Source organism: Sturnus vulgaris, chromosome Z (assembly GCF_052056855.1).
Source record: "Sturnus vulgaris isolate bStuVul1 chromosome Z, bStuVul1.hap1, whole genome shotgun sequence".
NCBI classification, from domain to species: domain Eukaryota; kingdom Metazoa; phylum Chordata; class Aves; order Passeriformes; family Sturnidae; genus Sturnus; species Sturnus vulgaris.
This window is the reverse complement of record NC_142283.1, coordinates 12,419,495-12,432,257: the sequence shown is the minus strand read 5'-3', so window position 1 is coordinate 12,432,257 and position 12,763 is coordinate 12,419,495. Positions and strand designations below refer to the sequence as shown.

At 39.5% G+C, this 12,763-nt stretch overlaps 1 protein-coding gene across 1 annotated transcript in view; it reads right to left on the bottom strand.

The window, feature by feature from the left end:
- Positions 1 to 12,763, bottom strand: part of EPB41L4A (erythrocyte membrane protein band 4.1 like 4A) — a 119,219-nt gene that overhangs the window by 11,132 nt on the left and 95,324 nt on the right. The window contains exons 16-18 of the mRNA XM_014877309.2: positions 11,198 to 11,245; positions 5,941 to 6,018; positions 1,565 to 1,684 (exon numbers count right to left, since the gene is read on the bottom strand). Coding sequence (XP_014732795.2) covers positions 1,565 to 1,684; positions 5,941 to 6,018; positions 11,198 to 11,245 — 246 coding nt within the window. The remainder of the gene's footprint in view (positions 1 to 1,564; positions 1,685 to 5,940; positions 6,019 to 11,197; positions 11,246 to 12,763) is intronic.

Here is a 12,763-nt window from a genome sequence, read left to right as displayed (position 1 = left end):
GACTTGTATCCAGTCAAGTAAACAAACAGCTGAAACAAACCAAATTAAATGCATTCTCTTATAATGTACTACATGTTAACAGTTAAATGCCTTTTACTAATTTTTTTTTCCAAAAGTTAGTTTGGGGTTATTTCATTGTGGGTTTCTTTTCAACTGGAGAGTGTGATAAAAAGGAGAAATACATGAATAACAAAAAGAATTGCAAAAGGAGTGAGAAGCCTTCCAATATCTTCAAGACTTCTTCATTTATTTGCTTCCTCTAGGACCTTTGTTTTTAAGTTTTTAAGTTAAGTTTTTAAATTAGATGCTTAACATCTGTGTGGTTTCTGCTAGAAATAGTTCAAACGAAATATAACTCAGAATGTCACTGTGCTAGAAAATCAAAGCCATTTCATAAGTTAAGTTAACCACAAGAGGGAACCCGTGTTGTCCAAACTATGTGATTTACCTGGACTGTGGGTAAAAAAAGAAAAGTTGCCTACAAATTCAATCTAACCATTATTAACTGAGTACATTTCCTAGTTTACAGCACTTCCTGTATATAATAAAACAAATGGAAATCAAATTTAATCAGCTGTATTTTCTGGATTCCACGCAAGTGAGCTTTAATATTCCAGATTTTTTAGTAAGATATCATTATACAATTACACCTAATAACACGCAAGTTTTGTTCAGCTGAAAAGTGAACAAATCTGTACAAAGCCTGTTAAAGTAGAAGTTCCAATATTTGGACCTTTAAAGGTAAATTCTATTCCTCAAAAAGAAATAAAACCCTGCACTATAAAACTGGAGACAGTAATGTGTTCTAGCAACACAGGCAACTCAAAGCAGAACTCAAGTGGATTTTAATCCTGGAAACTTCAATGCTGTCTATGGTTTCAGCAATACCAAACAGTGCATCTATGCCCCAAAAACAAGCCATTTTAGAAGAAAAACGTAAATTAAAGGAAATCAACATTTTCATTAGCTTGAGAAAATTAATTTCAAAAGCTGATCACTTCACCATGTCAGAACAGGCTGTAAGCAGGAACAGCAGTGCCTGGCAGTGCACCTCCATCACGGAAATCCTGACATCAGGATGCACTATATATTACTGACTGCTGTTTGTCAGGGATAATTTGACACGGAAACATGAGCAGCTGCTTTCACTTGGAACACCACTGCACATATTATATGATTAAACAGGTGTGCACTTATTTCATAAAAATGTTTGCAGTTATCAGGTAAAATCTCAATGTTTCCACAGACTTGGTGCCCAGAAAAGAGGAATCATTGTACTCATTACAGAGCTAATCTTCAGTGAGCCACAGAACCATCCAGGACTTCTTCCCAGGTGATGGACAGAGTTTCTCAGCAGCTTTGTTACAAAGCCCTCTCTGCGTTATTTGTGCCCTAAAATTCAAATCACTAAACAAAGGCAATTTAATCACAAATCTGCTAAGCCATGTGAAAATCTCTGCTCCTCAGCAGCTGAGGGCCACCACCACACTGGAGATGCTCCTCCTGCTCTTTAACATGATTCAACAGCCTTAATTTACACATCAAAGGGTGTAGGGTTACATACGATCGAGATCTGTGCCTGGACCGCCGGTAGTTTGGGTCTGCCTGGGTTTTCCCCTTCTGCCGCCGCAGCACAGCTTCCCACTGGGGAGCCGAGTCAACCATATCGTTCTCCTGCCGTAATCTGCCAAAGAGGTACCAAGAGTTTAGTCTAGGGCTCTCAGCCCAGGATGCTCTGAGAAGCAATGGGATATTCCCCGCTCCCCAAAAAGTCCAGCCCCTGCAATGCTGTAGTTAACCTTTCATCTTGCTAAATTTTAACTAATGCTCCTGAACTACATTGAAGTGTAAGAGCTATATAAAAGAAAACTCGCTGATTTGTTATTTAGAAACAGCATGAGCCAAACATGTAACAATCCATGCCTTTAAGGACAGACCCACAACTTTAATTATTTTTCCCAGCCCAAGCTGAAAATCTGGATTCTTTTCCCTGTTTACATATTCCACTCTACTTCATCTGCACCAAATCGGAGACCCACATTATGATAAAAAGTTCTACTGTTACAACTTTCACGAGTACTTTGCTGCAGCATGCACCTTCCTAGGATCTAGGGAAAAATTGCCTTGGTGAGTCTCCACTGACAAGAATCATTCTTTCATCCTAACCTGCAACAAAACTCAGGATGCATGCAGATATCCATGGCATTCCTTCTGCACTATCCCCTGAGGCTTTTGTCCCTGTCATGGCTTGTGTGATCTAAATGACATGCTATGCCTTTTATTTCTTCTTTTTAAAATTTGGTTTCTTTAAAATCAATGAATTCATTAATGGACTGCATTACAGATTGAAACACAAATACCAAAATCCTGACAACTCAGCACAATTGTTAGCAGGCTGCAGTAAATCCACAATGCCACAGCCCTCCAGGCAGCCAGGCAGTGTTTAATCAATGTTCCACAATGCTTCCCAGTTTTGAGGTTACACATATGACTGCTGGGATGAAGTGCTAAGGTAGTGGAGCAAATGGATATGCTTTTCACAGCAGCGAATTAAAAATTCAGCAGGGATTTCAAAACATCCCTGGAAAGTATCACCCAAGTGTGGATTGTCTGATCAGATGGTATGACTGGAATACTGGAAAAACCAGAGGGGAAGACTGACAGGTAAAACAAACAAAGAAGCCAACAGAGATAAAGGGATTGCACTGTAGATGTAGGCAATGCAAAGTATGTTGTTGTTGCTCTTCACTTCAGATGTACTTTTCTCTTTGAGTTTAGAATTGTATCAGGCTAAACCAGCTACACAAGCTTCTGCTTTTCCTTTAATCAGATTTTCTCTCACATGCATAATGAATTTTGAACTCAATCCCCAACTACTGTAAACAGCCACAACTTTACCAAATGGTATGAAGCATCTGGAGAAGACTGCAACCTCAGGTTTTGATTTCTAAGCAATTCTTTTAAAATCTGTAATCTGCTGACAGGTATTAACATAAACTTCTATCTAAGGATTTAATAGGACTCACACAGCAACAAGTAATGAGTTGTGATTTTCATCCCAAATAATCCAATTTGTGCAAACAGCAATCTTCCCATATGGTATAGATAGCACCCACTGCCTCCCACACACTTGCACAAAAGTACAAAAAATCTAAATATATAAAGTTAGCATTGCAGCTATTAAAACAAGCAGTGTCAGCACACTCAAAGTAGTGTTGCACCACAGCAGAACTCTACTAGATGGAGACATGAAGAAATGAAACATACATTTTCCAACTGCAAAGAAAGGTAGTATGCTCACTTTTAACATGGTAAAAGATGACCAAGGTACCACAATCTCTACATGAAATATATTATTTAAATGCAATGTTAAAATTCTAATAATTTTGGGGCAAATTTTTTAGGTTTTTGGTGACGGAGATGACAACAACAAAAAAAAGCTGGAAGAAGTTTAGCTCAAATCTTAAATTTCTATTCAAATGTACTTTTGAATAAAAACTGTTGCCCTTGTACTGAAAGCCCATTACAGTTTCCCATTACATGGGAAGGGTCCTGGGCGCCTGGCTCTTGATGGCCTTGCTGGAGCAGTGGCTGGACCGGGTGGCACCCAGAGGTCCCTGCCAGCCTCAGCCATTCAGTCACCCTCTGATTCTAATCCAATGCATCTTCTAAGTGTAGTCAGGAAGGAAACTATGCTTTGGTACACATTGTCTGCTCCTTTAATATATTTTTATCAACACAATAAATTTTGACCACAGAATTGAAAACCCAAATGCATTTCTTCTGTGACTGAAATATGCTCATCACAGGTTCTTCTTCACTTTCATATGAACATCTGCTTAGGAGAAAACATTCATATAATGGAGTGAAACCTCAAAGATTGAGTTCAGGTAAAAACATTTTCCCTAAGATTTTTCTAGTGTTCTACCTTCAGAAGCTCTCATCTACATTTCTGGTTTTCTCTGATAATTTGTTTTCTTCTGGCAAATAGTTCACAGTGATCTCTTGTCATGTGAACAATATATTCTACTCTACTATGACCAGAAGCAGATTTCTTTGGTTAACGTTATTCATTTTAGTCATTTTATTCCAATAAAATAAAACAATTTTCTGTCAGGGACCTGGTTATTGTACTGGGAAATAAATTGTTATTTGTCTATGCAACAGCAGAAATTTGAGTAACAGCAGTTGCAAGCCTCATTATAATGTTCTACTTAACCCAGCTAGGGCTAGCTCCTCTCTGAAAACAGGAAAGCTACTCAGTGCCTCTGACCTTTCAGCTTGTTATGTTCCTGCTGTGGCTGCTAACAAAATGCAGAAATTCATTACAACTGGTTGTTTTCCTGCACCTGATCACAAGGAACAAGTCTTAGACTTCCAGCTCATTTAGTACTTGTTTAATTGAACACTGATAATAATCTTTTATCTGGTTGGATTTCAAGTGATCACCTAAGAACAAGAGATGCTGAAGCATTAACATTTTTGCTCTTACATTTCTGAAAATGTGAAAAACTTAGAAACAACAACAAAAAAATTGACTTTTTAAATTTTTTTTTTCCATGAAGTCACGAAGGGTTGATAAAGGCCCTTTTAGTCTTCAAAAAATTATAGGCAGTACTTAATCCTTCTTACAATTCAGTCTTTATATTACCAGGAGTTCTTAAAAACATTCTTGTGGTCAGTCTCTAATTTCGTTCACTTGCTTGTGGAGCTCCCTGCACAAGGAGTTTCACATGAGGGAAAAGACCTGGCAAGAGTGTTATGGGAGAAAGGGATACAAAATACCATTTACTTCTGATCACTGAAACTACACTCAGCATGTCATTTAAACTTCAGCTGGAAAACAAACCTTCCATGCACACTAGGTTATTGTTAGCCAAGTGCCTTACAAGACTATGCTCTAATTTAGGTAAGCCTCAAAGAAATCTTATGTCTCAGATGTGCTTTATGCAATCCCATGTGAGTGTCACAATGATTTTTTAACATTTTCTTTAACTACTGTAAGTCATGCTGAAAATGTAATTATACTTCATACTCCTGCAGCACTATCTAGCATGTAATTATTTCTAAGAGCTTCCAGAGATCTGGAAATCATTTATCACGAATATAAGACATGAAGAAATGATGGCAGCTCATGCAGACAGTAACTTAGAAACTTTGCCTTAAAACACTTCCTCTTTTGTCTAGTTACATTTCTCTTTTACTGTTTTTGCAATATGAGGAAATTCAATGTGCTTTTAAAAAGTATATTTTCAGAAATACCTATAGGATGTTGTTATATCCACTGCAACACAAAATACACAACTTTGAAGAGAAGTTATAGGAAGTCAATAATTATGCTATCTTTTTCATGCTAGTAACAAGAAAAATAGAATATATAATATAGAACTTGTTAGCATCACTTGATATGAACTATTGCTATCCTTTTAAAACTTGATGTTGTACACATTTTGGGTTTAGGCCGCACCTAACATTTTGGAAGACAAAATATTTATACAATTAATACATGAATTTAAAAACAACATTGAGATTCATATCCACTAAAAGTATTTTTACTTCTCAACAGCTTACTTTCTGTTTGAAAAGATCTGCACTTGAATTTGTGAAGTAAAAGTATATGGTGAGAATATCAAGACATTATCCACTTTATTTGCATTTATATTGCAAGTCTTTTGTAAGTGCCCTGTACTTGATCTTGTGGTTCATTACTGAGCTCTTCCCAAACAACAGGAGGGCAGGCATTCATTGCATGCAACTATAATGATGTATTCTGGCAATGATCACTCTTCTTATTCAGAAAAGGGCCTTAAGATGCCTCAGGAGGACTCTATATACATAAAATATGATAGATCCCTTCTTACTAGGTTTATCTGAGGAAAGTCCATGCCCATTTGTCTATGTTTCATGTCTCCCTGCCTATAATATTTAATATATTGGCACCTGTTTCTCTTCTTCCGGTGCTCCCTGTTGGAATTTTCGGATTCACTGCCACTGCTGGTGTTACAGCGGGACCGTGACCTGGAGAAAAGAAAAGCAACATCTCAGGACGAATTTATCACTAAGACAAGAATTACTGCAGTGCAAAATGAGGAAAGAACAACACTGCAAAGACATTACTCAGAAAATCAGAATTAAAAAGCTCTAGAGTGCTTGTCTACACCTGAAAGTCATATTATCTTTTTCTCATTAATTGATTAGGAAGAACTGCTTCAAAAGTAGTGCGTCCAGAGTGTATGTTGGGGGTCGAATTTTTCCCATTGTGATGCAAAGTATTTGGAGCTGCACCCAAGCTCAGTAGCTACTAAATTTCTCTTGCAAGAAGTGGGGAGAGGGGGAACACGGGAAAAAGGAGAGGTGGGGTAGGGGCTGCTCTCGCTTGTCTGGCTCGGAGAAGGACGGTCACTAAAAACTCGGCTCTGCCGCGCTGACACCGGGAGCTGCCTTCCCACAGCCTCCCTGCTTGGACGCTCTCCCTCATCTCCTACTGACTCCAGCACATCCTTTTGGAGCATCAGGACTGACACTGCCCTGGGATCCGAGAGCAGCGTCTCCCCTCCGCCCTTCCCATCAGGGACACAGACGCCATTCACCGCAGCGCCCTCCAGCCCCGTGGGATCACCGCATCTCCTCCCTGCTCAGCGAGAGCTGGCAGGCAGCGCCAGAACGGAGACTGCACCGCACAGGAAAGGTGTCCACAGCCGGGAGAACTGTTCACTGGGTTTGCTGCTCTGCTACTGCTGATCTCGCAGTTATTGTTGTTGTGGTTTGTTTCTCTTGTTACATATATATATATCAGTAAAGAACTGCTATTCCTACCCACCATATCTTCACTTGAGAGCCCTTTAATTTCAAAATCATAGTAGACTGAAGGGAGGAGTGGGTTATACTCCCTTTTTCAAAAAATAGGCCCCTGTCTCTTTCGGCAGATACCTGTCTTTCAAACCAAGACAGTGTAGTACCAGGTGAGTGCTATCTGCATTTTGAATAATTTCACTGTTTCATTTATTTTTTAAAATTTGTATCATTTTATCATTCAGCATTCTTTTTGTATATGCTACATCAGTGTGTCTCTTGGACATATGAAATGTTTCATGTCTAATCTGTATGGCTCTTTTATTCTAGCACATTGTGGTACACCCCAAAAAATTACACAGAATTCTGGGTTTGCAGGCAAAACAAAACGCTTACAGATCTATATTTTCTATTCCCCTCAACTTCCATCCCATAAGTTCCTTAGTCCTCAGTCTATGGAGTCCGTTCTCTCTCTCCTAAATTAGAAAATCATTAGTTCAAATATCTCCCATGCAAACAAAAATGTGTTAGAAGAACAGGACAGCTAAAGTCTAGGAAAATCAGCTCGACCCAGCTTGCCTGAAAAGAATGTTAGGCAGCATGGAAGAAACACCAGTAACAGTAGTTACATTAGGTGTTGCTCCTTATGGAAAAAAGAAGGCTGCACTAGCTACAAGCAAACTCCTCTCCACTACCTTAGACCCTTAAATCCGTGATTGCATTTTGCACTAGACAGACCAACTGTCAGGGCTTTGGTCCAAGAAACCAGGACTGCCACTATACCACTGACTGGGTTCTAAGAGCTGGCAGTCTCATCAAAATCTGGCTTGGACCGTTCATTCTTTAATGTGAGGATGGTCTTGGAATGGCTGGATTTGATGATATGAAAAAGGTCTTCCCAACTTGAACCTTTCTGTGATCCATAAATGTCCCCGAAGACAGATGTTTTTCTCTGCTACACTGACAGCCCAGCTGATTAATGAGGAAAGCTGACTGATATTAACAGGAGCTGGTCTACAAGGATTTAGGCTGTCTGGAATTGTAATAAGTGATGGTTTTGCTGCAATGGAAAACAGAATTTTTCTTCTGAGGTCTCTGGCCATGAAATAGGAGCTATAACGGGATAACTCCTCATGATGCTGGTAGAGATACATATTTTTTATGTTCTCTGGCTTTTCTTTTGCTCTTGGATAGCTGACATTCATAAGAGGACAGATTTGTTAAACTACACCTCAAACAAGCCAAGGAGACAAGGCAATTTCCTAGGTGTAAGTAACAGGTAAGGGGAAGCCTTTCATGACACGGTAGGAAGTTGCTGAGCAGCACCTGCTCACTGCACATTCTAATGATTTAGGAAGAAGAGTCCAAGTAGGACAAGAGAAGATTGCTCCCAGGGAACAGCACAGATGCAACCTGGGACTGTTCTATCTGGTCAGGCACACACCATTCTGCTTTCTAGAGGACTAGGACTAAACCAGGACTCTGTTACAGATGTCATTCTGACACATCTGAGAGCCTCGTGAAATTCTCCTTAATAAAAGTGAATTATGGTTGCCTTCATCAAATTGCTGAGCCTTTAAATTCCTCGGTCTATGGAGTCCCTCTCCGTTCTCTCCTAAATTAGGAAATCATTAGCTCAAATAGCTCCCATTCAAACAAAAATGTCTCAGAATAATAGGACAGCTAAAGTCTAGGAAAATCAGTTCAACTCAGCTTGCCTGAAGGGAATAAATTTGGCAAAGTGAAATTTCCCCCAGAGAAGAAACTTCTCCCCGTTGGAAAAGATACCAATTTTTTTTTTTTTTTTTTTTTAATATAGCTTTAGTTAGGTTTGTTCACCTTTGCCCCAGGGGAAGGGAATTGAAGTGTTTCAGGGCATTGTTCCACCAGGCAAGGCCTGATGAACTTAACATCTCAACAGACTGGGAATAGCACAGAAGATACACAAAAGACAAAGCCCATCAACGACCATTAATGACCATCAACTCTAAACATCAACCCTGGCATGGTCGGAGACACCTGGTCCGGGAAAGGAGAGATAAGAATGTGGGCCAAATTAGCATGAGAGGTCCACAAATTCATATCCAATAGACAACCAAATACTAAGAACTACATAACTTGGACCCAATGAACATTGAACCACTGAATCTCTATGGGTTATGACTGTATAAAGTTAGTGAAAAATCTGGTAAAAGGTATGTGTCATGGAATTATTTCCTCGGCACACCCAGTCTATGTACGTGTGGATTAAGTTATTTCTGTTGCACATCCTGGCCAGAATAAAGTAATACCTTGATTCTCTAATACTAAAAAATGTTGTTGGAGGGTTTTTGTTTTTCCAGCAGTTTTGGTGACATCCCCATCCCCAAACTTCATGTTCATAATTTAAAATCAGTTTATCCACATTGCCAGATAAAAATAGACTTTTCTGGGCAAAACTCAAAGTGGGAATAAAAAATATGTGTGTTACTATGGAAAATTGTAACCCCAAAGGAAGATGGAAAATTAAAAGATGGTGTCAAAAAGAGTCACTCAAGCACAATGGAAGAGTTAAGAGTAATAAGTGTTCCAGACCTCCAGCAGACCTTACACAGGCAAAAGCATACCTTTCCACACCCCAGTCTTATCAGATGTTTAATAAATATTCCACTAACATCAACATTAATAAGTAATGTAAGCAACACTGTTCCTTCACACTTCCATGTCATTAGCATGACTCTTCTGTATTTTTTAGTATAAGAAAATTTTACTTTAAGTGATTTAAGTAATTTACCTCATAAGGTACCAAAACAGCCAGAAATGACAGCATGGCAGGCAAAGTACAATATAAAACATCCAATTTGATCAAACTCAAGATAAGCCTTTCTCTAACTTTTTGGGAATGGAAATCTGATCCACCTTTTGCACATTGCACATTGAATTCCTTTGTGTTCCCTGCCAGGAAAGCACTTGTGGGGATACCGAGCAGTCAGCTGAGTGGCAGCTGTTCATACTTATTGTCAGAATATTATCTTTTACTGGATATTAAATATAATCTTCTACAGAATTGAATAAAATACCAAAAATGGGTGGGAAAAAGTTTCCTAAATCAGGTGTAAGAACACATGAGATCATCCTGATCACTGACAATTTTAAAGGTACCTTTTGTCCTTTTTTCCTCTGTTTTCCTTGTCATGCAATATATTTGATATTTTGCAGGTAGAATACCTATATACTCTAGCATAAGGAGCAGGAAAGAAGTCACAGTCAGTTTTACAAAAGACACAACAAATACTGCCTGGAAGAGGGTTTGGAGGGCTGAGGAAATCTCACATCCTGGCACAGTCTTTTTCTGATTAAAATGAGAGGAGAATAGCCAAACTGTGAAGAAGTGAGAAGGTCTTTTGCAATATACAATAACAAACCTCTGGGAAGAGGTTCCTCCTGAGTGCTGAGGCTTTTCACCTGGGATGCTTAACTAAATCTTCTCAGTTTTATGTGCTGGACATCTATCACAGGATTATCACTGGCAGCTTGTAATGGTAACATCCTTCCAAAAAATATTCTGTTATCTCATAGTAAGTACAAAGTATGTGAGCACTCTCTGCGGCTTCCTGTGATTGTCCCGAGATGTTTGTATCTCTGCCAGAGCTCCTTTCCCGTGCTGCATTAGTGATTCAGATGCTGGGAGAGCCTCCTCTCCTTCCCAAGCTCCAGGAACCTCTGACATTGAAATGCACTTCACTGTGTCCTTATTCCAGCAGTGCAAGCAGGAGCCCAGGAGCAAGGAGAAGCACTAAACAGTGTCATGACAAGCAGATGTGGCAAAAATCTGCCGAAAGCTGAAGTTGTTGAAGGGCACACCCAAACTCACACCTGCATTTTATTTGAAATGTGACAACTAGTCAAGTCTGAAAGGGGAGATGGAGGCAGGGAGGAGAAACTTAAGAAAAAATCAGCCAAAAATGTGCAAGACAGCAAGAGGACCATCAGGAGTTACATATACCTTTGCACTTATCTCTGGCAGAACAATTAATCTCAGATGACAGCACACTTGCTTGCAAAACAGATTAATTAAAAGTGGGTAGGGAGGCTGGAGAAGCAAAAACAAATCTGCAGATTCAACATCCAAAAGCTAGAACTTATGGAACTCACTTTCAAGTTGCAGATAAGCCCTTAGAAAACCTTCACAGCATGCTTCTAACATAGTAACAATGTGCTGCAAGACCCTCTGCTGTGGTGGGACTGTGCCACAGAGCGTTTCAGCAAAAGATAAGAAATAAAAAATTTAAAAGTCGTAACACAACAAACCTTTTATACACTTAGGAAGAGGAGGGAGAAAGAAGGAAAGAAGGAGATGCAGTGAATGGCACCATGACCAGTACCTTCACTTGAATTTCATAGCTGCTACAGATCATATATTTACCTTCTCCTTTGCTTTAAATCTGAATCTTCACCACTGTTTTGATTTTTCCTGTGACATTAAAGAAGTTTTAATGAAATGTCATACAGTTATTTAATACAAATACACAAAACATTAAAAAACATACCCATAAAAAAATCCCAAAGTGTTTTAGTTTTTTTTTTCACAGTATGATGTCAGGTGGAGAAAATAAAGCATGTACTTGTTTTAAACCTTTCAGGACACCTTTACAATAAGTTTTGAAGCCATGATTTTTGAAGCCAAGCTCTCATTGCAAACCCTTGATTTCAAAATTAAACAGAGTATGCCGCCTTTAGAGTTTCCTACTGTTTCCAACATAGCAAAGCCTGGTGGTTTCCTCCTAACTCCAGTAAAGAGTGCATAAACAGTACAGCTATTGTTATTAACAGTTGGAAAAGGAAAGTGCATGAATAAAACCAAGACTCAGGAAGACATAATTAAGTTAAAATCCACCTACTATTGTCAGTCTTCACAGTCTCACATATGAGATAAGACTTCTAAAAACATTTTGTTCATGTGGTAGTTCAAGAGAAAATTTGCTATTGGCATGACTGTCTGTCCACTGACTAGATCAGCCCAATTAAAATCCCAGATGACAAAAACCATTTCCTGCTGCACAATGCACAAACGCTTTTTTTCTTGATATGAGAGAGCTTCACATTGCACATCTCTACTCTTTTGTTTTTACAAAGCCAAACAAGTACTTCTGTCAACTGAGCTAGTAATGCATTAGAAAACCTGTGCTGGTTTTGTCTGCAATTGAGTTAATTTTGCTCACAGTGGCAGGCAGGGGGCTGTGCTGAACACAGGGTTGATAATAGAGACATGCTTTTGTTATTGCTGAGCAAGGATTGCAGAGAGGCAAGGTGACACTGGGGAGGAGACCAGGTGTACATGGGATGCTGGCAGAGGGCACAGCTAGGACAGGTAACCCCAAACTGACCAAAGAGATGTTCCAGATATTGTGACATCAGGCTCAGTGTATGAAGTGTGGGGAAGAAGGAGGAAGGGGGAATGTTTGGACTGATGGTATTTGTCCTCCCAAGTCACTGTTAGTGTGATGGGGCCCTGCTCCGCTGGAAATGGCTGGACACCTGCTCAACCATGGGAAGGAGGGAATTCATTCCTTGTGTTGCTTTGCTTGTGTGGGTGGGTTTTGCTTTCCTTGTTAAACTGTTTCCCAACTGACAAGGTTTCTACCTCCTACCTTTCTGATTCTCTTCCTGATCCTGCTGGTGGAGGAGTGAGTGAAGGGCTGCCTGGGGCCTGGCTGAGGTTAAAACATGACAAAACCCATTCAGGAAACACACTGCTGTTAACACCTACAAGGCCTCTATCTCACAGAGCAAATAAACATGACTCCACTGCCTGAGAGTTACACTGATTTATTTGAGGTCACTAAGCATGCACTCTGGGGGAGTTTCTTCTCTCCTGTCCCAGACAGCTAATGGCAGATAAAAGGTCTGAAACGGTTCAGAAACCTGACAAGGATAAAAGCTCCACATCACATTAGATTTCCTCATCAATTTAGTTGCATTGTCAGAGACC